This window comes from Taurulus bubalis (assembly GCF_910589615.1).
Source record: "Taurulus bubalis genome assembly, chromosome: 8".
NCBI classification, from domain to species: Eukaryota; Metazoa; Chordata; class Actinopteri; order Perciformes; family Cottidae; genus Taurulus; species Taurulus bubalis.
In genome coordinates this window covers 10,458,433-10,480,092 of record NC_136596.1, presented here as the reverse complement: position 1 = coordinate 10,480,092, position 21,660 = coordinate 10,458,433, and the positions used below count along the sequence as shown (strand labels likewise).

Genomic DNA, 21,660 nt, shown 5'->3' with positions numbered 1-21,660 from the left:
GTACTACAGTTGTTATTTTGAAGAAATATAATTTCTATGATTTTCTGTTAATATTTATTAATATTGAATTAATATTAATATGCAATAGCGTCACAGTAATATTGCATATTAATTGCAATGAAATATTAATAAAACAATCATAAAAAAACAAAGAAATGATATTTCTTCAAAAGGACAACTGTATTACAACAAGGGGGAGCCCAATGATGTAGGACATGATTTGTGTCTTTTTAAACTGTATTACTGTGACCGTATTGAATATTAATTGCAATTAAATATTAATAAAAAATTATAGAAAACATATTTCTTCAAAAGAACAACTGCAGTGCAACAAGGGGGAGCCCAATGATGTATGTCATGATTTTTGTCTTTTTAAACTGTATTACTGTGACGCTATAGCATATTAATATTAATTAAATATTAATAGAAATTCAGAGAAATCATATTTCTTCAAAATAACAACTGTAATACACCAAGGGGAAGCCCATTGGTGTATGAAATTATTTTGGTAATGCTACAATTCATAATAGTGAAGTCATCGATTATTTTTGTAGTATGTATTTTCTGCATTGCACTTTGCAGACGGTCCCTGCGCCCCTGTGCGCACTCGTCTCACAGCCGCTGCACGTAGAGACCAACGTTATCCGTACAGCTCCGAGAACGACCCGTTTTTGTAAAATGAAGGTTGTAGCTTGTTGTCTGCATCACTACGATTACAGAGAGGTATTGTTTGTGTTTTAACACCGTTTAGCGAAAGAGTTATTGATTCAGGAAGTCCGAATCTGTGAATCTCTTTCCAACTTTACCGGACTAGAGTAGTCCATCATCTAACAACAATATGTCGGATAAATATATTTAGCGAAGTAACAGTCCAGAGCAAATCGCTGACATGGAAAGAGAGTTATGTAAATGATGCATAATATAACAGATCAAATGCAAATATTACAGATGATCCACTCACAATCCAATCTGTATTTCAAAAACATATTGCTTTACCTTCAGTCTAGTCTTCGGTCACCACTCACGGAGTTGTTGAAGTTTAGACTTTCACTCTGTGGAGCTGCTGTCGCGTGGGCAGGGCAGGGGGCGGAGCCAGCAACTTCTCTGCACATGACGTAGTTTAATTTTTAGGTTTCAATTTGAAAGCTCCACTATCAAGCCACGTACCAGTGCCTCTTTTACACTATTTGTTCGTGGACATGCATGTGTTCACACACTGTTTTCCGAGTACTCATGTGAATGTAAATAGGCTTACCTTTTTATATTGTAGCGTGCATGTCATTCAGTCCGTTACAATATTATAGAGGGACTGGAGTGAATTGCATCGGTTAACAAAAATGTGTATAGCCTAAATTCTATTGGAATAGATTTATCTCTATGTTTATGGAAGCCCGTTTCCGCAACAAAAATAAAATAAAGCCACAATTATGAGATAAAAAGTGCGCATGCGCTTCAGTGTGTGTTAGCGCAATACCATTTAGAGAATGAAGAACAACAGTGAGTCTCAAGCATATTGTAGCGACCCTTGTCAGGAAAGCTACGAGACGTTATCTTGCTCATTGTGTAGTTTATTCGGGGACAGTACACAGACTACTGTGGGCCGTAGGCTCAGCCAACAACAGTCAACGCTGTTAAACATTCTCTTAACGTCCTTAAACTCCGCTCCCGGTAACTCTGCACGCGCTTGCCCAGCCACCCCCATAGGTAGCTTGGATGATTCACTGCTACACAGGTCATGAGACCTTCACTGACCTTCTGAACTCAGTAATTGCAACAACCGATCTTAACTATAACTTCTTCCTGTAAACACTTCCTGCATGCAGTCCCTCAGTGTACGGAGGCAGAGATTGTTTGCACCCTGTGGACCTGGAGAAGGTTCAAGTCTGCCTTGAAGAGTGTGTGTTTAAGGATTTCCTATGTGATGAAGATGTGTTCCATATCTGTGTGGACCTAATGTCAGAGTATTAATTGAAATTAACAGAAGGTCAGTGAAGGTCTCATGGCCTGTGTAGCGGTGGAGAGTTACCGGGAGCAGAGTTTGAGGGACGTTAAGAGATCGTTTAACGGTGTTGACTGTTGTTGGCGGAGGCTGCGGCCCACAGTAGTCTGTGTACTGTCCCCAAATAAACCACACAATGAGCAAGACAACGTCTCGTAACTTTCCTGCTTTTATCGGTAGCCCCCTTTGAGAAACCCATGCAACAGCTACATTAATAGCAATGCTATTATTTGTTGGGCTAAAACGTCTACAGCGCTTGCATATCGTTTCCATATTTCTGTCACCATGGAGGAACAAATTCAGAAAATGTCTGGCATGTACTTTTTTTTTAAGCATACCACATTGCTACAACTTGGTCAGACAATGCAAAAATACTAAGTAATTACTGTAATTATTAATAATATTACCCATGTGCTTATTATTATGTTAAGACTTATCAATATGCTGGCCATGAAAAGGGCCACAACACTCACTTATGATAGTCCTTATGTTGTCCACATATATGAAACGCTTACAACCCACAACTACACAGGTGTTCCTGATATAATTAATGAATCCTTGATCCCATCTTGTGCTGCCCAATGTTCATGCTGGCTCCTCACATAAGGCCGTCTTCATGTTATTTCCAACAGGACCTATCACACAAGCTTTAAGGTAGCACAACAGAGCTAATAACATGAAGGATGCATGTAATAATGAACAATTAACCTCTATAAGAGTACACTTACAATGCTAGTGCTCATACGACTGTCTCCAATATGACTATCACTGCCTCCTGTACTACAAGTACAAGTTTGACAACTGTCACATACAGCACACAGAGTGAATGCACATATTTCATGGGACACACCTCATGCACCTCTTCTGTGGAACCAGCTTCCACTTCCAGTCCGGGGGGCAGACACGGTCACCTCATTTAAGAGTAGACTTTCCTCTTTGATAGTGCTTATAGTTAGGGCTGGCTCAGATTTGCCCGGGTCCAGTCCCATAGACTGCTGGGGGACATCTTAGGATACACTGAGCTCCTCTCTCCTCTTCTCCTCTTCTCTCTCTCCTTCTGGATAAATTAGTGTCTCTTCAATGCACATTACTAACTCTACTTCTTCCCGGGAGCCTCTGTGCTTCCTCACCTCAAGTTTCCATTGATCGTGGCTGTCTGGAGCCGGTCCTGCCTCCAACCTGCTCATTCTGTACACATGACATATATTGCTTCTGTCCATCCGTGGAGAGGGATCCTCCTCTGTTGCTCTCCCGAAGATTTCTTCCCTTTTTTCCATGTGAAAGGGTTTTTACTATCTTTATTTGGGGGAGTTTTCCCTGATCCAATGTGAGGTCCCGGGACAGGGATGTCGTATGTGTACAGATTGTAGAGCCCTCCGAGGCAAATTTGTATTTGCGATTTGGGGCTATATAAAAAAAACTGAATTGAATTGAATGCAGCAGCCACAGTTTATAATTATAATAATAAAATAAAATAAAAATATTACTGTTTTTATAATTAGTATTGGCTTGCTTTATCGGTTTGTCACTTCCTTCCTTTTGTTAAATCAAACAAATTGGGGTACTTTTTCATTTTTTGTGTTAATGTTATATCTTATCTACTGTCTTTATATCTTTAAGTTGGATATAAAGCACTTTCTATATTTATACTGTATAGCCATATTCAAATGTTGTATACAAATGGACTTGCATTTTTGTTTTGTCAAGTGCTTATTATTATTATTATTATTAATATGATTATTATTATGATATCACTATATAGTTGAAGTGCCATGAGGATGGCCAGGGCCTTGAAGGCAGCACTTCCTGCTCAGATCGCCTGCAGGACACCAACGGCTCCTCTCGCTCCATCACTTGTATGTCTCGTTAGCTCCGCAGCTAGCAGCTCACCAGGCCCAGCGGCCGGCCGGTGCGTCCACAGCTTCCAGCCATGGCGTTGGTTACCCTGCAGCGGTCACCGACCCCGAGTGCCGCATCCACCGCCAGCACAGCAACCACCACGGCGGGGGAGGTCAGTTTGGTCCCGGGCGAACATAAACGATGCTCCGGTGTCGGTGTGAAGGCTGAGGATGTGTGGGAGGATGTGTGGGAGAGGCCCGCTGGTCGAAGCGACAGTAGCCCTGTTAGGTACCGTTAGCTAGCGGCAGCGAGCTAACGTCTTCGGTACCGATGGTCAGATATCGCTGTACCGTTATGACGTGCCAACATGACGGGGGGACGTGTGCTTTTTAAAATACGATAACATTATTTAAAAAAAAAAATCCTCACACCTGTTAAATGTGGCGTTAATTTAAGAGCTAGCTGAGTTTGACAAGTGCCTTTTGAATGATATAAGCTGTAGCTGAAGTTAGCTGGGGATGATGCGAGTGGCTGACATCGAAAATGAAGTTTCCTCTTCAACATTGATATATTTAACGTAGTATCATACCGTGTGTGTATCACACCATCAGCACCACGGGGACAGGGCGCTGACGAGGCTGCTGCATCCCCGACACCGCTACACCCACACTAGTTTACTCGTGTTTAATCTGCGGTGGTTACGTTTAAATCTGGTGGCCTGATTTGAGATTATACTCTCTTTACTACACGGAATATTTCGGTCAATTCCCACTGTGCTGTCCTGTTGGTGCCTTCAGTAAATTAGATCACCAGGCTGTTAAGCAGCCATGTGGGAAAAAAAGACTCACGTTTAAGGTTTTATTATGCTCCTCTATCACAGTAGAGAGTCACAGTTCGAGCTATTAGTTGTCTGGGTACTTGCAGCAAGAACAAGTGATTGTCCTTGCCTCAAAACTATAATCATTCAAAAATAACTTCCTTTGCTACTTTCAAGTACAAGTATTTTCTCTCCACTGCCAGACGAGGGCGCTAACCACCAGCTACACAGGAAAGTTGCCCTTGTTCTGCTACGCGTGACCAGATCAGAGGCATCACAGATGATATAGCTGAGTCTATTTACAACCATCTATGTCTGAGCGAGAAATGACAACACGTTGCATGGTTTTTAACAATCTGTGAAAAATAAAGTTGAGTGTCATGCATAGTTGTTACTTATTGCAAACAGATTGCTCGTTTTAAAGGAGTTAGTTGTGTTGCTTTGACCGGTTTTCATATCTGTACCGTACCCCAGAATCTTGCTGGAGCAATTGGTGTAGTCCAGCAGTGTGGTGAGGTGTGACAGATGAAGCTGCTGCAGCTATGATGTCATCTACTCACAAGGGGTGGGTGGGGTGGTGGAGGAGCACTACTGTTTGAGGCAGTTAATGCATGAGATTATTTAAATATGTTCATGTCCCCAACAAGTGGGCTGATGGCTGATGATTGACAATTTATTCAACAGGTTGTAGTTTCAGCTGGGACATCAGCTGTTGGATCAACACTTCATTCAAACCTAACAGAAATAAATTAAAACTCACCAAAACAATCGTCTTTTCAACAATCACCAACTCTGGTTTTGTTGTATGTCTCTGTGGCCGCTGAGCAGTGGTTCGGAGGCTCTTTCTCTTCAGAGCCAGACTATTGAATTAGCAAAATAAAATGGCAAACATCGGCCATAAATTGGCCCAAAAAACACAATTGGCAATGTGCTCAGGCAATTGCAGTTGGGATATATCTGTCCAAACGCCCAACCTTATAGCTCTCCGACACGCTTGGCCAGGGAGGGGTGAGCGGAGGGGTATTCAGTTTACCGCTAGATGCCACTAAATCTCTAAAGTAAAAGTATGTTTACCTTCTCACAAAACTTTGCAATTAAACACAAATTATCTCAAAATTGGTCAAAGGGGACTTTGCTAGTTTTAGAAAATCCTAATCAAGATTAATCTAACATAAATTGGGGGTATTTGCTGTATTTGGGTGCTCTTAACATGCTCCTGCATTCTTCGTCCTCCCTCATCCTCCCTCACTGTTATTCTATACTATGCTCTAAATGATGTTAAATGAAGTATGTTTTCTTCAGGCAAAAAAGACCCGACCCAAAGCAATGCTTTTGACTTTGATTAATGAAGTGTGTGCAGGCCGCTCAGCTGAACTGTCAAAATCTTTACACAGCTTTGCTCGTCAGCCCCCATTATATCCTTGGCATGGTATTTGTTGTAGACTCTGCTTTCCTCTATACATTCATATTCTCTAATTTCTTAAATTGAGGACCTTTCAAGTGACGTCTGGGTCCCGCTGCGCTTTGTACACTCCTCTGGGTGGGGTGGATGCTATTAAATGCATATAACACACACACACACGCACACCTGCATTTGCAGTGACGTCATTGGTATTTGCTTGCAGCACCATATTTGACAGCAGTATGAGAACAGAAGACATGATTGACTTTGATTTGAATGTACTGCCAGACTTAATTTGATATTACACAATTATGCAGCTTTCTCGGATAATTTCATGACAAGAGTGTTGCTATCTGCCATAACACATATACCAACATCGTCATTTAGCATCATTGTCATTTTTACACTTGTACTATATGATTATGCATAGCATTTTAGTTGTGGGTTCTGTTTTCAATTTAATTCATCAAAGCTTGCACCCAACGTTTCTGTTTAAATGGCAATCTTGAACTGTTTGTTAATAATGCCAAAATAGGTTCGATGTGGTATTAATCCTTTCCCTTATCTGTATTGCAGGATTTTGGGAGTGAAGATGAACGGCGAATAAATCAGAGGTAAGTTTACTCTAAGTTCAGTTTGGCCCTTCTGTTGCATGGTACGTGGCAAAGCAAGTCAGATTTTATACGCAGGTGTTGTTGACTGATTGGCTGCATCTGTCTTTGAGTCATTTGGTGAAATCTATAGTGGCGGCAGACTTGCTGGCATCAACAGATGAGGACGACTAAGAGTGAGTGTAATAAAATGTCTGTCTGTCTTTGTCAAACAAAAGATGGCATGTTGCACTGTCATATTTAGACTTTGGGGGCAGACATTTTGGCAGAAACACATTATAAAGCAGCACTAGATTGTTCACACAATCAATCTGTTTGCAAGACAGCTGTTGTTTCACTGGTAAAAACCTGCAGTTGGTTTACAATTACTCTTTTGTGGGTGTTTCTCAGACAACAGTTGTTCCAAAGTCATTGCCTTTCACTGGGTTAACCTATATACACTATGAATGCTTATTGGAAGATAACATTATGAAAGAAACCTTTAAGTCTACAAAAAAGACAACTTTGCTTAGTGTATCATATTATTACAAACCCCAAATTGCCTATTCCTTCTTTTTGAAAATGGAGATAAAAATGTTGAACTGAAAAAGCTTTGATTGCAACAGCAATGGCTGTTGTGCACTGACTGGATAGTCATGGCAGTGAAGTTGTTAACTGAAGAGATTTAATTTCAGATTTGATCAGTACAATAGCTTTTGTAATAGCTTTCGGTCCCGCATATAATATTAACTTGACAAGACGGTGACACTGATGACAAAGTAGGTCTGTGAATGTGCAGTCTTCTTTTGAATTTGCGGTTTGTATTTGTGATTTTAAAATCTTTATTGCAAAAAAATGTCCTTTTGAAGTGGATACATTTTTTGATGAAGCAGAACACATGTGACCCTAAGATAAGCGAATGCGTCACTCCAAAAGTTGAGTTTATTTTCAGTTATGCAACAGCCTTTGCAATATCCCCAAGCAAAACATGTGTGTGAGAACGATCTATGCATGAAGCGAGTCCTGTCTTGCCTCAAGATTGCTTTAGAAACTGGTAAGCCGCGTTTTGCAATTATATTGCCGGTAAATTCATGTTTTAGAAAATTCTGGCATATTAAGTTGTCTGTTTTTTGACTGACATATTTCTTCTTAGATAAGGGTGTACTGATCTCGTACAAAAGATGGATAGCATCATCTGTTGATGGACAGCCACTCGACTGCCAAGTGGGAGTGTTTGCATTTGCTGTTCCCAACTGACATTCATAATGATGGCAAGCCGAAGGGGTTCATGGAGGCCAATATCAACATCGTGCAGGTGTCGCTGGCTCTGAACCAAGGAATTATTTAATCTTTCCACCTTGTACACTGCGGAGTTGGGAAAGAGGTACAATTGGAGAAACTTGTGTGTAGATGGGGGATACAGTGTTTGGAATGAGGAGGAGGGATTCAGCATGTAGGGTAACGCGAAGAATCGGCTGATTTATTAGCATCACAAATCCATCACAACCCATTTAAACTCACTGCATCACCTTCTTAGTCAAAATAACACACTTGTCAAGACTTGTCGTGATTTAATTGCCATAATAAGTAAAAATTCTGCCTCTGGATTTGCATGTACAATATGTGTGGATCGGAGAAACTGCAGCAGACGCACCATCTCTGGGTCTTTATTGTAAGTTAATCTTTCCTCAGTGACACGATGACATCATTTGTTTCCTGGTCAGGCACTCCGTGTCTCCACTGACACCTGAGGAGGTTTGTCTGTTCCTCCCTATCTCGCTCAGTGATGTAAGTGAGAGAATGGCAGCATTATGCAACTGGCAACTGTTTTAGCGTTGCTGTGCGCGCGTGTGTGTGTGTGTGTGTGTGTGTGTGTGTGTGTGTGTGTGTGTGTGTGTGTGTGTGTGTGTGTGTGTGTGTGTGCGCAAAACACTCTGAGACCATGACTAAAATAGTGTGGTTTCTGTCTCTGAGTAGCCTTTTTGTAGGTAGTCCTTATTGTGTTATCTAGCACACCTCCCTTACATACCAATACACCAAGTGCTTCAGAGCCGTGGCTTAGAGTGTTCATCTGGTCGCGTTTGGCCCTAACCCGGTCCATCTGGCTACTACTGCAAACCGTACCCTAACCCTGTGAAACGACGCCATCATTCCTACCTGCTGCTTCTAACGCTTGACCTCATATGCAGAGGAGGCTTCCACCTACATGCACTTGACACACTGAGCTGGCCAAGTTTCCACCTGGAACCCGACTGAGGCCACATCAGCTCGTAGAGTACAGTTTCTGCTAGTGACCAGGTGTTGCAGACAATGTCCTATTGTCAAGAACAATAGGAGAGCTATCTTGTTATCTGTGACGCAGGAGTATTGTTAACGTCTGTCAGCAAATCCTCCCAGATTAACAGAGTCATGTCGTGTGTGTGTGTGAGAGTGTGTGTGTGTGTGTGTGTGAGAGAGTGAGTGAGAGTGAGTGAGTGAGAGGGTATGAGAAGGAAAGCTATGGCCGATATAAGCATTCAATCCACAAACGGACAAATCTGCGGGCTAAATTTCATAATTTCATCGCATTTATTTTCAGTTCTTCCATGCATCTGAAAATAATATTTGCTGCTGTTGTAGATGCATTCAACATAAAGGACCTTCCTAGTTATTAACCTAGTTAACCTTAATCATAATACTCTCTAATAGTCTAACACGTTGTTGTTTGTCTGTGGTTCATCTGTGAGAGTGACAGCCAGTGCTGGCCACTTTAAGGTAAGAGAAAAGATAAGCCCTCCCTTATAAGCCTGTGTATAATGAGATTTGGGAGTTTGGGAGATTGCCAGTTCTCAGTGCCCTTTCCACCAATGCTTGGCCCATGTGTTAAGCTCCCTGGAGGCACTACCTTGGATTCTTTAAAGTGGCATGCACATGCAGACATCGCCTAAGGAAGTTTTGGCCAAAATTGTTTCCTCTGCTTTTTTGTCTTCCTCCAATTGAGTAACTGGTCTTGCTTTTCCCTTTTTGAAGACAAAAAGAGAATGCAGCACACTCTGTGTGTTTTGGAGAGATGCTTTTTTGTTGGACACACAAACTACTGGTAGTGACATGTTTTTCAATGGCTAAAGAGTCTTTTTTCTCATGTGTTTGTTGAAAAGTAAAAGAAAGCATCTGGTGGCCTTTGTGTCTCTTAAGTTGAGTGTACAAGAGCTTATCATGAAATGTACTCTTGGTCTTCTTTCTCAGGGTGTACATGTGTAATCTACAGTGAACTTTAAAAGAGTGACAGACTGAAGGCAGGTTATGTGTGCCCGAAGCAGCGGGTGGAGACTGCAGTGCGTTCTTCCAGGCACGAGTCTGAGTCGCACTCAAACACACGGAGACGCTCAGATGAGGGAGGAGAAGGAAGCGGAGGGAGTGGCATCTGAACAGACGTCTCTTCTTCACTGAGCAGCACAGATGAGTGCAGCCTGTCACTCAAATGCGGCAGGCCAAAACCTGAAACCGTCATTCTTCTTCTTTTGCACTTTGCTGCTTCACTGTTTCTGGAGATGCTGATGAAGAGGAAGTAGCTCCCGGAGGAGGAGAGGCGTGGATTTTCCTACCGGTCAACAGGATGCACCTGGTTGTAGAACCCATTCAGGAGGCCGTGATGAAGATGCTTCCGTATTTTGTGGAGAACGCTGTGGTGACCCAGAGTGAAATAAACCGCATGTGAGTTAAGTTTTTTTCTGAAATGGGTTTTGAACCTGTGGGAACAAGTTCCTTCACTGATGAGATTTGAGTTCAAACACTTGACTTCGGTCTGGACTTACTGTTGTTGATGTTTTTTAACGGATTGGAGTTTAAAATCATTTGCTCTTGTGTTGTAATTTTGAATATATTAGTTCAGTGTAAGAGTTTGAATGTGGGCTGGGTCATTTGGCAATGGATACTAACTATGGCCAGCAGACTGAATCAATCACTGAATGTGTCCAGCTGATATGAGATAGTCATAGCTATATTGGTCTGGCGATCTGGAAGCTTTTTTTGTCTTCGTTTTTGTTTGCTTTGATACCAGATGTATTTTTAGCCGTAGTGTTTGTGGAGATGCTGCTGGGCAAGAGACAGAAGAGCTGAGGCGGTTTAATTAGGACGTCTGACTACAGCCAGTAAAGTAGTAGGGCAGCTCTTGATTTACACATAAAGACGTCTCAGAGTGAACCTATAAATAAATATATATATATTTTTCTGTTGGCGGTTATCAGGTATCACAGGTTAACCTGAGGACCTAAAGTTAGGTTACTAGCGGAAATAGGACAAAATGAGCAGCAGGGATTTGTACACAGTAATGGCCAGTATGAAGCTGGAGTCCTCGTCTTGCTCTTGCCACTTTTGCCTCATATTATCCATCACTCCCTTCCAAAGGACCCTCCTGACAGACTCATAAATCTCAAACGGGGAACAGAGACTGAAACAGAAATCCACCAAAGTTGAGACAAAAGCTCTTGTTGAGCTGTGTCCACCCCCGTACTTTGTCACTGTGGAGCCTTTTTTCTGTGGTGTTGCTGGGGGCGGAGGGAATTTATTGTGAGGTGCGCAAAACGAAGTTCATTGTTCCCACAAAATCATCTGTTTGGCCCCCGGTCTTCTTCTGGGTTTGTGGGTTTTGAAAGTCTTATCAGAGAGAGAGAACAGTTTCAGAGCTGGATATAAACATGTGTTGGTGGAAGCTTGAGGACTTTCATAAATATTTGTTTAGACCAAAGACATTTGGTCAATGGGTTTGCCATTTTTCCAGGATATGCACTTATGTAGGTTATGCTGTTGAAGATGATTCCAATAATCAGCATTTTCTCACTTGGTCTTAGTGCAATACAGATTGTTTGTATTACAGAAATGCAAACTGCAGATGCAAAACAGATTAGGCTCTTCTGACATGTCAATGTTACGTTATCGTGAGTAAATACCATATTAGGCTGATTTACAGTATTGCTCTTTAAAGCTGACACTAGCTACTATTGATGACACTATATCAATACATTGATTTCATAATAGCTGTATTTAGAGTTTTGTCTTATCGTTTTTTCCTGTTCGGATGTTGTTTTGTTCCTGTCCTCAGTCCTGTGTTTTGCTAATGATGTTCTGGTTGGCCAGACTGCACACACAGAATATACGGTGCATGTGCTCCGCCCTGCTACCAGGTAGATTCATGAATGTGCTCACGTTGTTTTTCAGGGAAATGGAACGATTGAATTCAGCCAAGAGGAAACGCTTCACTTCATTTTATTGCAGTTCCCTACTTATGTCATCTGTTGACGGCTCAAGAAGCCAAACCTGAAAAACTCAGGGTTTTTACAGGCAGGTGTGAACAGGTAATTGCTGTTTTTCAACAGAAGTTCATCATCAAAACAACAGCAGTTGGGTCAGTTATGTATGTCTGTGTTGCTATACCTGGACCCAGCAGAGTCTTGACAAGTCAAATCTGAGTGCAGCTCTTGCAGCAGAAAAGAAGACAGATAAGCATTCAGGATCAAAGCTTGATTCATGGCGGCTGCAGACCTGAGGTCTGCTTCTGTAACGTGGCAGCTGGGCTTTTCCACTCAGCTGTTGAGGTAATTCACCGGCAGCAGTCCGCTGTGATTTATGCTCAGCTCGCTGGCTGTGTCTACTGAAATGAACGGCCCTGTTAAAACTGAATATCTCATTTGTCTTGTGTCCCACTTCTCATTCTCGCTGTCCAATGAACAAGCTGGAACAATTGTGCTGAGCTGTTTCTCTGCGGCTTGGTGTCTGATGTATAGCATCTATGTTTCAGTGCTTGTAACTCGTCTCTCCCATTTGCTTTGCAGCCTGAGCGAGAGCTTCTTCATGGTGAAGGGTGCTGCTCTCTTCTTGCAGCAGGGGAGCAGTCAGCAGGGCCAGAAAGCACATCCTCCCCACAAACATGCAGGTGAGGAAAAACAAGGCACAACACCAAAAAAGAAAACCCTGTTATAGTTTTGATCTCATTAATCTCCTCGTCAGCATCTTTAACATGACAGCAGATGTTTTTTTAGCTGAGGTGAGAAGGATGGGGGCTGCTTCGTTCATAAGCATCTTCCAGACGTATAGTTTAGGAAGATTAGTGTTCAAATCTAGCGTATGGTAGCATTGTGAGCACAACTTCTGTTGATGATTAAAGGAGGCCCTTATTGTGTGTATTACCGAAAGGGTCCTCTGTTTTTCTCACTGAGCTAACTAAAGTAAAAGGGTACATAAGGTAAATGTAAATTGCTATTCCCAGTTATTCGCAGCTTTGTTTTATAGTTTTATTTGATGGATTTGATCAAAGCAACGTCATTCCGGGATAATTTTTAAAGGGAATAGAGTTTGCTGTTTATTGTGGAGAAATTTACTTCCAGTATCCAGTCTGAGCGTCTTGATTGATGGTCGTTTTACTGTGATGGCTGGTTGAGAGCTGATAACTGCATCAACTTGAACATGGTGACATACCGCACCATTTTATTGATTAAGGGCTAAGGTTGCATGACAAGTTGGATGACAATGAACTGGTCGTTGTCATTAATCAAAGGCTGTCACTATTGAAAGCCACAATTATTGCTTGAAAGACATACGCCTTACCTGAAAGTCTACTGGCCAGAATCCTGCCAAGTCCTTTGGCATGTCATGGCTGTGGTTGGCAGCTTTGTCCAATCTACCAGCCACTTTGTCAGGAAACCCACATTTAAGCTGGTTCTTAAAAAACATTTGGTTGGGGAAAGGATTTCCCAGCAACTCTGGCCCTCAGAAAGAAACTGACTTTGTCCAAGTGAATACCTGCTCTGTGAACTGATATCATACCACCTGGGCCTTAAACAGGAGTCATCTGCCAGTTTTGGGGGTTATAGGTAATAGATGTAGCTTAACTCTAAGCTAAAAGTCAGTTAAACTGGTTTGAATGTCTCACATCCACGTGCACATTATGTTCAGACAATGAAGCAGATATAAAATGAAGTGATCAAAGGTGTGTTGTGGAGAAGCTCATGTTCAAACAGTTCAAACATGTTTAAAGTGGCATTACTGCCACTTTAAACATGTTTGAACTGCATGTTTTTTTTTTTTTTTATTTCACTGAAGAGATAAACAACTGTGATAGAAGGACTACATGACCAAGCAGAGTCACGCACTTTCTGTTTTATTGCCAATAGCTGTCATTTAAAACCAGTCCAGATTACATGATTTGCCTACCGGTTGTGACACATTTGAACATAGTTAGCTCTGCATCAGCTTCTGCTTTGCATTGCTGTTGGCTCATCTCCACACCTTGTTTCATGATCCAGCTTCACCGACACATCTTACATGCAGAGCTGGCACAGGGAGCACTGAGGGATGTAAAATGAACAAAGACAAGCTCTTGAATTGTGCTCATAAATTTGCTCATGCGAAGATGGAAAAAATTATTGTCAATTCATTACTCTTCAATGGAAAGCTGTCATGTGAAAAAAAGACATGTTATTGTCTCTTCAGGATAAAGTGTTTAGTGTCCCTCAGGAGCAGTTTAACTTCACATACCTTCACTGAACAACTGAAATGCCTAACATTATTTGAATACATTGTGTTCCCGGCCTGCTTTATTTTTCGAGGCAGATTTATAATCACTGACATCAAGCACCCAGTCTGCTCGTCAAGGATCATTTACTTTATGATCTTCTTCAACAGGCGACTTACCTCAACACTTGCAGGTGATGATAAACATTCTTCGCTCGGAGGACAGAATCAAACTGGTGAGAGACAACAGACAACAACAGTGTACATTCATCGATCAAAACATGCACACACACACACATAAAGGAAAGTGACTAACAACCTGGCACGAGAAACTCTTCAGAATGCATTTTATTGTGCACTTAAGACGCTTATTTGTTCACTGTAATTATAATGTTATGAGAGGAGGGTTGAACACACTCAGGAGAGCATGACCACATCTTTCCATGGTGTGTGTATATGTTGGTGTGAAGTTGAGTTATTTAATTTTATGTTTACCAGCTCTGTGTTCTCCTACATCCTGAGGACTCAGTTAGCCAATTACATCACATTTTTATTACATTTTTCTTTGCAAATCCAGCTGTGACACTTTGTTCCTTCTAGATTTTAGCAGAAGGGTCAGTGCGTTTAACATTTTTGCCTCTCGAGGGCATTTGCTGTTGGCTCAAAGCACACGCTCAACCCACACGTTTTAGGTGTTACTGATATTGTCTTGTATTTAACATATTTCATACCAAAAGTACATTTCAGACTAACTGTGCCTTTTTTTAATACCACAGTACCGTAATTGAGCTTTGCTTGGAAGCTCTCAGGTACTGTGGCTAAAACAAGAAACGGGAGTTCTTACTCTCCAAAACGTTCTGGCTTTGAATTAAAAGTAAAACGTCTGTACCCTGTCCAGGCGGTGCGGCTGGAGAGTGCATGGTCAGAGCATGTGCGGTACATGGTGGTTGTGTACACCAGTGGGCGACAAGACACAGAGGAGAACATCCTACTGGGAATCGACTTTACCACCAAAGACTGGTGAGAGTAAACTCTTCTTCTGCGTAAGGTTTTATGATTGTTGTTTGCCAGACAGATAGCCGTCGGTTGAAAGCAACCAGAGCTCCATTTATGAATTGGTATCTTCATTTGCTTTGTATTTTCTATTAGACATAAATATGAACACATATCTAACACATTTATGAATGTGATCCAACATTCTGCCTCCAACGGGAGCTGCTATACGTGGACTCAGTCAGAACATATTACAGTAGTTTGTGTTTACTTTTCCCAGTGAGCAAATGAGAAAGTGAGAAAGTGAGAAAATATTTGCTTGTTTCCTGTAAATCAGACATTATTTCTACCCTCTCCTCTGCCAGCAAAAGCTGTTCGATTGGCCTGGCGCTACCTCTGTGGAGTGACACAAAGATCCATCTGGATGGAGATGGGTGAGTTGTCTCTGTCAGTGTGACCCCTACTGTACGGCTGCAGCATGATCCCAGTGATATTTCCCTCCTTTACCCAACACCGCAGCTCCACCTGACTCTTGGTGTGAACATGGTACACACATAGCTACACTGTGCTCGGAGGAATGACCATCTGTTTGTGCTTCCTCCTCAGGGGCTTTACTGTGAACACGGCAAGTCGGACTCATGTCTTCAAACCCGTATCAGTGCAGGCTATGTGGTGAGTAATAAACAACCTCTGGAGCCACAGTCGCTGTCGAAAGAAATGTAGCTTCATGACACACCACAATAAATCTCCTCATGAACAGATGTGCCATTCTGCTGCAGTGAGGCCGCTTGAGGCAATGCTGATTTATTCTGCCACCTGCTGACATGAAGATGCATCTGCAAAGAAATGCATAGAACCTTTTAACAGATTAAGATTCCTAATCATCTACACTTATATCCTTTATCTTTAAAAAAAAAAAAAAAACTCAATGTAGGTCAGCCCTGCAGGTGCTGCACAAGGCATGCGAGGTATCACGCAGGTATAACTACTTCCCTGGAGGCATGGCTCTCACCTGGATGGGCTACTATGAGAGCTGCATCGCTTCAGACCAGAGCTGCATCAACGAGTGGAACGCCATGAAGGACTTGGAGACCACACGGCCGGACTCCCCCACCATGTTTGTGGACAAGTCAGTAAACAACTTAAATTGCATTCTTTCTGTTACGGCATCAACACCTGTTGTTGACATTCCACACAACTGGAATTGTGTGAGTCCTGAAATTTCAACGCGACTTAATCTTTGGTAGGCCTTCAGAGAGAGAGAGGACAGGGTGCCTTATTAAAACCAAACTCAGAAGCATCATGACGTGCCAGGACCTCGAGAATGTCACCTGCAAACAGGTAAAAAGTTAGTAGTAGTAGTACACACACACTGAAATAAACCACTGCTTTGCATTTTTTTATCCTAGTTTCATTTTCAGTGGCTGCATTTACAGTTTGCTCTCTAAAGATGGAGACACAACTCGGTTGTTTTACTAGTTTTCAACCCTGGGAGTTGACTTGTTTGGAAGATACTCTGTTGATGTCCTGTGGATAGAAGACTGATAATTATTAATAATCTCACATTAGTGATTTTAAAATGCGGTATAGCTTGATACCATGCTAAAGAAGTGATAAATGGAGAAAACAAAATTATCGGAATTATCGTGTTAGAAAGTTCTTTGACAAACAATTGTAAACTTTTTAGGAAAATAATTTAAAGTAAACTTATCCAGGTGATTATGATGGAGTACCTTACGACGACACAAGAAGAAAAAAACTCCACGCATGAATCAACATGTACTGTCAAATTCTCTTTTTCAGATCCGTACAGAGCTGGAACAACACATGAATTGTAACCTGAAGGAGTACAAAGAGTATATCGACAATGAGATGCTGCTGATCCTGGGCCAGATGGACAAAGCCACACTAATCTTTGACCACGTCTACCTGGTGGGACAACCGATACCATCTCTTACAATCACCAACATATCTGTTTCATCTGTTCTTTCCTGTAAATTACTGAGATAAAAAAAGGAAGATTGTTTTTGGACAAACTTACAAAGATTTGAAAATATTCTCAGTCAAACAGTACTTTCCTTCATTTGTTTGTAGGGATCGGAATGGAATGCATCTAATTTGGAGGAGCTGCAAGAGTCGGGGTGATTTATTTTATATATAAGAGATAAGATAATCAGACAAAAAAAAAACACATTTCCACTATGATTTGAGCAAGAAAGAATGTTGTTGAGGAGTTAACATTGTATTTCCTCCCCAGGGTAAGCTACATCCTCAACGTTACCAGGGAGATAGACAACTTCTTTCCAGGCACATTCAGCTATCACAACATACGCGTCCTCGATGAAGACGCCACGGACCTGCTGGCTCACTGGAATGAGACGTACAACTTCATTGTGAAAGCAAAGTGAGTCCTGAGTGGAACAGAAAACATGTTGCTCATGTATGTGTCAGTTTATAAAGACATCTCATCCTCAATGGTACTAAGGTCACTTCACACATTTACTTTATTTGAGGGATCAGATTACTTTTCTACCTCTATTTGCAAGAATTATGATCACTTCTTTATCTTTAATGCTTTTTTTGTAATGTGCTATAGTTTTTTTGATTAAACTTTATTGTCACGCTAATATATTATGGGTATGTTTTAACTGTTTTTATTGAGCATGAAAGTTCATTCTTGATCTTGGAAGCAGTAGTTTGTCAAAATACATCCAAATTCCTAGAGCTATTTAATGGACCTTGAGTTAAGATTTATTTTGTCAAAATATGTTTTTTTGATTGTTTCTTTTAATTCTCCACCATAGGAAGAACCGCTCCAAGTGTCTCGTTCACTGCAAAATGGGTGTCAGTCGGTCTGCCTCCACTGTCATCGCTTACGCCATGAAGGAGTTCGGCTGGTCGCTAGAGAAGGCTTACAACTTTGTCAAGCAAAAGAGGAGCATCACAAGACCCAACGCAGGCTTCATGAGGCAGCTGGGCGAGTACGAGGGCATCTTGGATGCTAGGTACAGCACTTGTGTGTGTGTGTGTGTGTGTGTGTGTGTGTGTGTGTGTTGATTTCTAGTTGTCTTCTCTCAGTGGACCTATTTTTTTACTTCTGCTCTTCTTCTGCACACTGTATTTGTATATTTCCAGTAAACAGCGTCACAACAAGCTTTGGCATCCAGACGTAGACTGTGAGATGGCAGAGGGGCAGCAAGGGTTGGCCCGGTGTTGTGGCGGTGAGGAGGGCAGCCACCTGACTCCAGAGCCAGGGATGTCTCCCTGCTGTGAGGAGGCGCTGTCTGATAAGGGGGCTGCATGTCCCTCCCCGCGCATGACTGTTGCACTGGAGATCGACCCCGCCTACAACAACTACTATTTTCGCCGACTCTCTGACTCAGCACTGGACAGCGAACCATCGACACCTGTACGTGGCCCTCCCCTTCTCGGGATGGAAAAGGTCTTTATAGAAATCGAAGATGTGGAGCGTGACGCTCTACTGGATGATGTGGTCTGTGAAGGCGTGCCTCTCTCCCAAGTTGGACCTTCAGCAGAGGGGACTGTAGCCCAGACAAGTTCTCGGGGGCCTGAACCCCTAGAGGAGTTGCGTCTGAGGCTGGAGTTCAGCACAGTGGAGGAGGAGGATGAGGAGGAGGTGCAAAAGGAAGAGGCAGAGATGGAGGTGCTCATGCAACCAGATGATGGAGGGGGTGGGGAAGGAGGCGGAGGAGAGGAAACTCAAGATGTGGAGGTAGAAGGCGATACGGAGGGTAATGGGATGGACCTGGCAACCCTAAATGAAAACTCCAACAATAACAACAACCATTTGAGCACACCACGTAACCTCAATGTAAGTTTGATTTATACGATTAACCTACGTTTTAGAATAAAAATGCTGTTGTTAATTTCATGAATCAAGTTTGAGAAAAATATCAATTCCCTTAGACATTAATTTTTTTTCCCCTTTCTTTATTTAGGAAAACGCTTCCCCCTTCCCTCCTTCAGTTGATGCTTCGGCACTGTCCTGCTGGGATTCTAAGTCTAAACTGAAAGAAGACTTTCCACCCCTGGTTTCTAAGCTTTGCCTTAACCCCAGTCCACCTGAAGTTCCAAGTGCTTCATTCCCACTGTCCCATACCTCTTCTAAAGGCCTCACATCTTCAGTGGTACTGCTGTGCCACGGTGGGCCTCTGTGTGACTGTGCCAACTGTGCTGATTCCCCACTCACAGCTTTACTGGACAGACAGGAGCAGCCAGGAGACTCGCCGCATTTACCGGAGCTGAAAAACGATGGGGGTTTATTGGAAGTCAAGACTCAGAGTGAGAAAAGCACATCTGCAGCTGCCTCAGAAGCTCTCCCTGAGCTGATGGGAATGGACATGGAGGAAGATAAGCTTGCCGTGGCTTGCTACATTGGCCAACAACAGGAACCCCTGTTGCAACTGCAGATATCTGGACTGGTCCGCCGGCGTGCAGAGAGACTAGAAAGACTTTCAGGTTTATCCCAGGAGAGCTTGATCTCTCTGAAGCCTTTGCACGCATGCCAAAGTTCCACACTTCCACAAGAGAGCCCTTTTCACACAGAGGAGGAAGAGAAGTGCTCCAGCTTCACCGGAGAGCTCCCTAAAACTTCTACACCACGCCAAGTGTGGTTAGAGCCACTGGTGGTGCCACTGACCAATGAAGCCTTGTTAGGGGTGGTGGGTTCTGGTTTGCTCACGCCCACCTCTTCGCCTCATGGCTCCACACTGACACGCAGCTCCAGCAGTGACAGTCTGCGCAGCGTGAGGGGGAAACCTGGCCTCGTGCGTCAGAGGGCGCAGGAGATCGAGACCCGCATGCGGCTGGCCGGCCTAACTGTGTCCTCGAAGCTGAAGCGGTCCAACTCGCTGGCCAAGTTGGACAGCCTCAACTTCTCCTCGGAGGATCTGTGTTCAGCCTGTTCCTCAGACGCAGGGACACTACTGCTCCTCTCTCCAGAGCCAGACCCGGGCCTGGAGTGGGACTCCCCCACCATATCTGCTCTGCTCCGGCCCTGCAAGGACCTGCACACTCCAGAGAGAGCACTACCAGGTGAGCCCAGAAGCTGACATATCAAGTGGAGGATATATACACTCCACCCATCTCCTCATCTGTCACCTGGATAGTTCAGTCAAAGGAAACTAATGAATAAAAAAAACAACAATGCCAACTGTTGTTATAGTGCACACTCTCCTTTGCCACATTGTTTCTCAAACTGCTGTTCACAGTGATACAAGTCATATTGCTGTATCTGACAAGTGTGTAAAGTCATCAGTTCACCTCTAACTTTGTTTGATTCATGGACAAACAGTGCCTTACCTATGAGAACAGAGGCACAGAGACTGCAGGATGAGACGGTACAAGACGCTCTATAACCTTTAACTTCACAGCTGTTAGTACCTGATATTTACCAAAATATGGTATCCATTGGCACTAAGATTATTTTGACCTGTCTGGTACAAGTGGTAGCCCACGTGGCCAAAACTTTCCTCAATGATAGTTGACAGAAAGCAAAGTGTTAATAAATGTAGAGTTGTTTACCACACACTTTATGTTTTAGATGCTAGAGGGTTTTAAAATGAATGGTTACCTCATGTTGTATTCATGGAGCCCTTTCTGGGGCAAGAGTTTAAACTCTGTTCATTTGCCGATGTCGAATTAAAGTGAGGAAATCTGTTTTGAGGTGTATGATAATGCATTAATGTGTGACTATGTGAGTCTGTGAGTGAATGGGATCAAAGTGAAGAGAGAAGGTCGTGACTTTGTTTTGCCAGAGGCACGCTCACTGTTTTCAACAAGCCGAACAGAAACATTTCTGAGTTTGTTGTTCCTTTGCACTGCTTTTTTTATATTGAGTGGACACAAGCTAGCTATCTTCCAAAATAACATCAGAGTAATGTTATTGACCTCATCATTCCCTACAATGTTGTTGGCAAAGCAGAGTGAGGAGTCATGTTGCATGGCTTGAAATTGCTAGTGTGACAGGAACTGAAGATTTAAAGCAGTCAAATCATATAATGTATGGGAGGATTAAGTTATCTGAATATTTCTGACGAAATATGACATCCATTTAACATCCAAAACTTTCCTTACCTTAAATTAGCTCATCGCCAACATTCTAAACTCATTTGTGCTTTTGTGAAATGTGAAAGACCAAAGTTTTTTGGCTGTCTCAACAAATTGAAAACACCATTGAAGCTGTACAAAATATGTGAACCATACACATATCATACACACACATACACATATTTTTGCACCTTTTTGGGAGAATTGAAAGAGACTCGGTGTAGTCATTAGGCTCATAGCTGTTATGTTTCTATGCTCAAATCATCAGTGAGTCTGAAAGCTTGTGTTACCCAGACTCAACGATCACAATCGGTTACTTCAGTTTTGTAACCATTTTCTTTTTATATTTAAGTATGCAGTAACTTTTGTACTGTACAATGCTGTAGTTTGAATGCATATTGCACTTTTTATGTTGGTCAAAATAATGTACTGTATTTGTTAATTATGGAAATAAACATTTCTT

General features: G+C 42.4%; 1 protein-coding gene across 1 annotated transcript; it reads left to right on the top strand.

Moving 5' to 3' along the window:
* Window positions 1-3,929: 3,929 nt before the first annotated feature.
* ssh1a (slingshot protein phosphatase 1a) lies at window positions 3,930-21,660 on the top strand (the record flags this gene model as incomplete). The annotated part of the gene is made up of 15 exons (XM_079222341.1): window positions 3,930-4,010; window positions 6,634-6,671; window positions 12,458-12,558; window positions 14,307-14,371; window positions 15,034-15,155; window positions 15,494-15,562; window positions 15,735-15,800; window positions 16,063-16,257; window positions 16,376-16,469; window positions 16,932-17,060; window positions 17,223-17,269; window positions 17,386-17,532; window positions 17,933-18,133; window positions 18,264-18,960; window positions 19,088-21,660. 15 exons carry the CDS (start codon window positions 3,930-3,932, stop codon window positions 20,198-20,200), a joined length of 3,165 nt encoding a protein of 1,054 aa, XP_079078467.1. The 3' UTR covers window positions 20,201-21,660.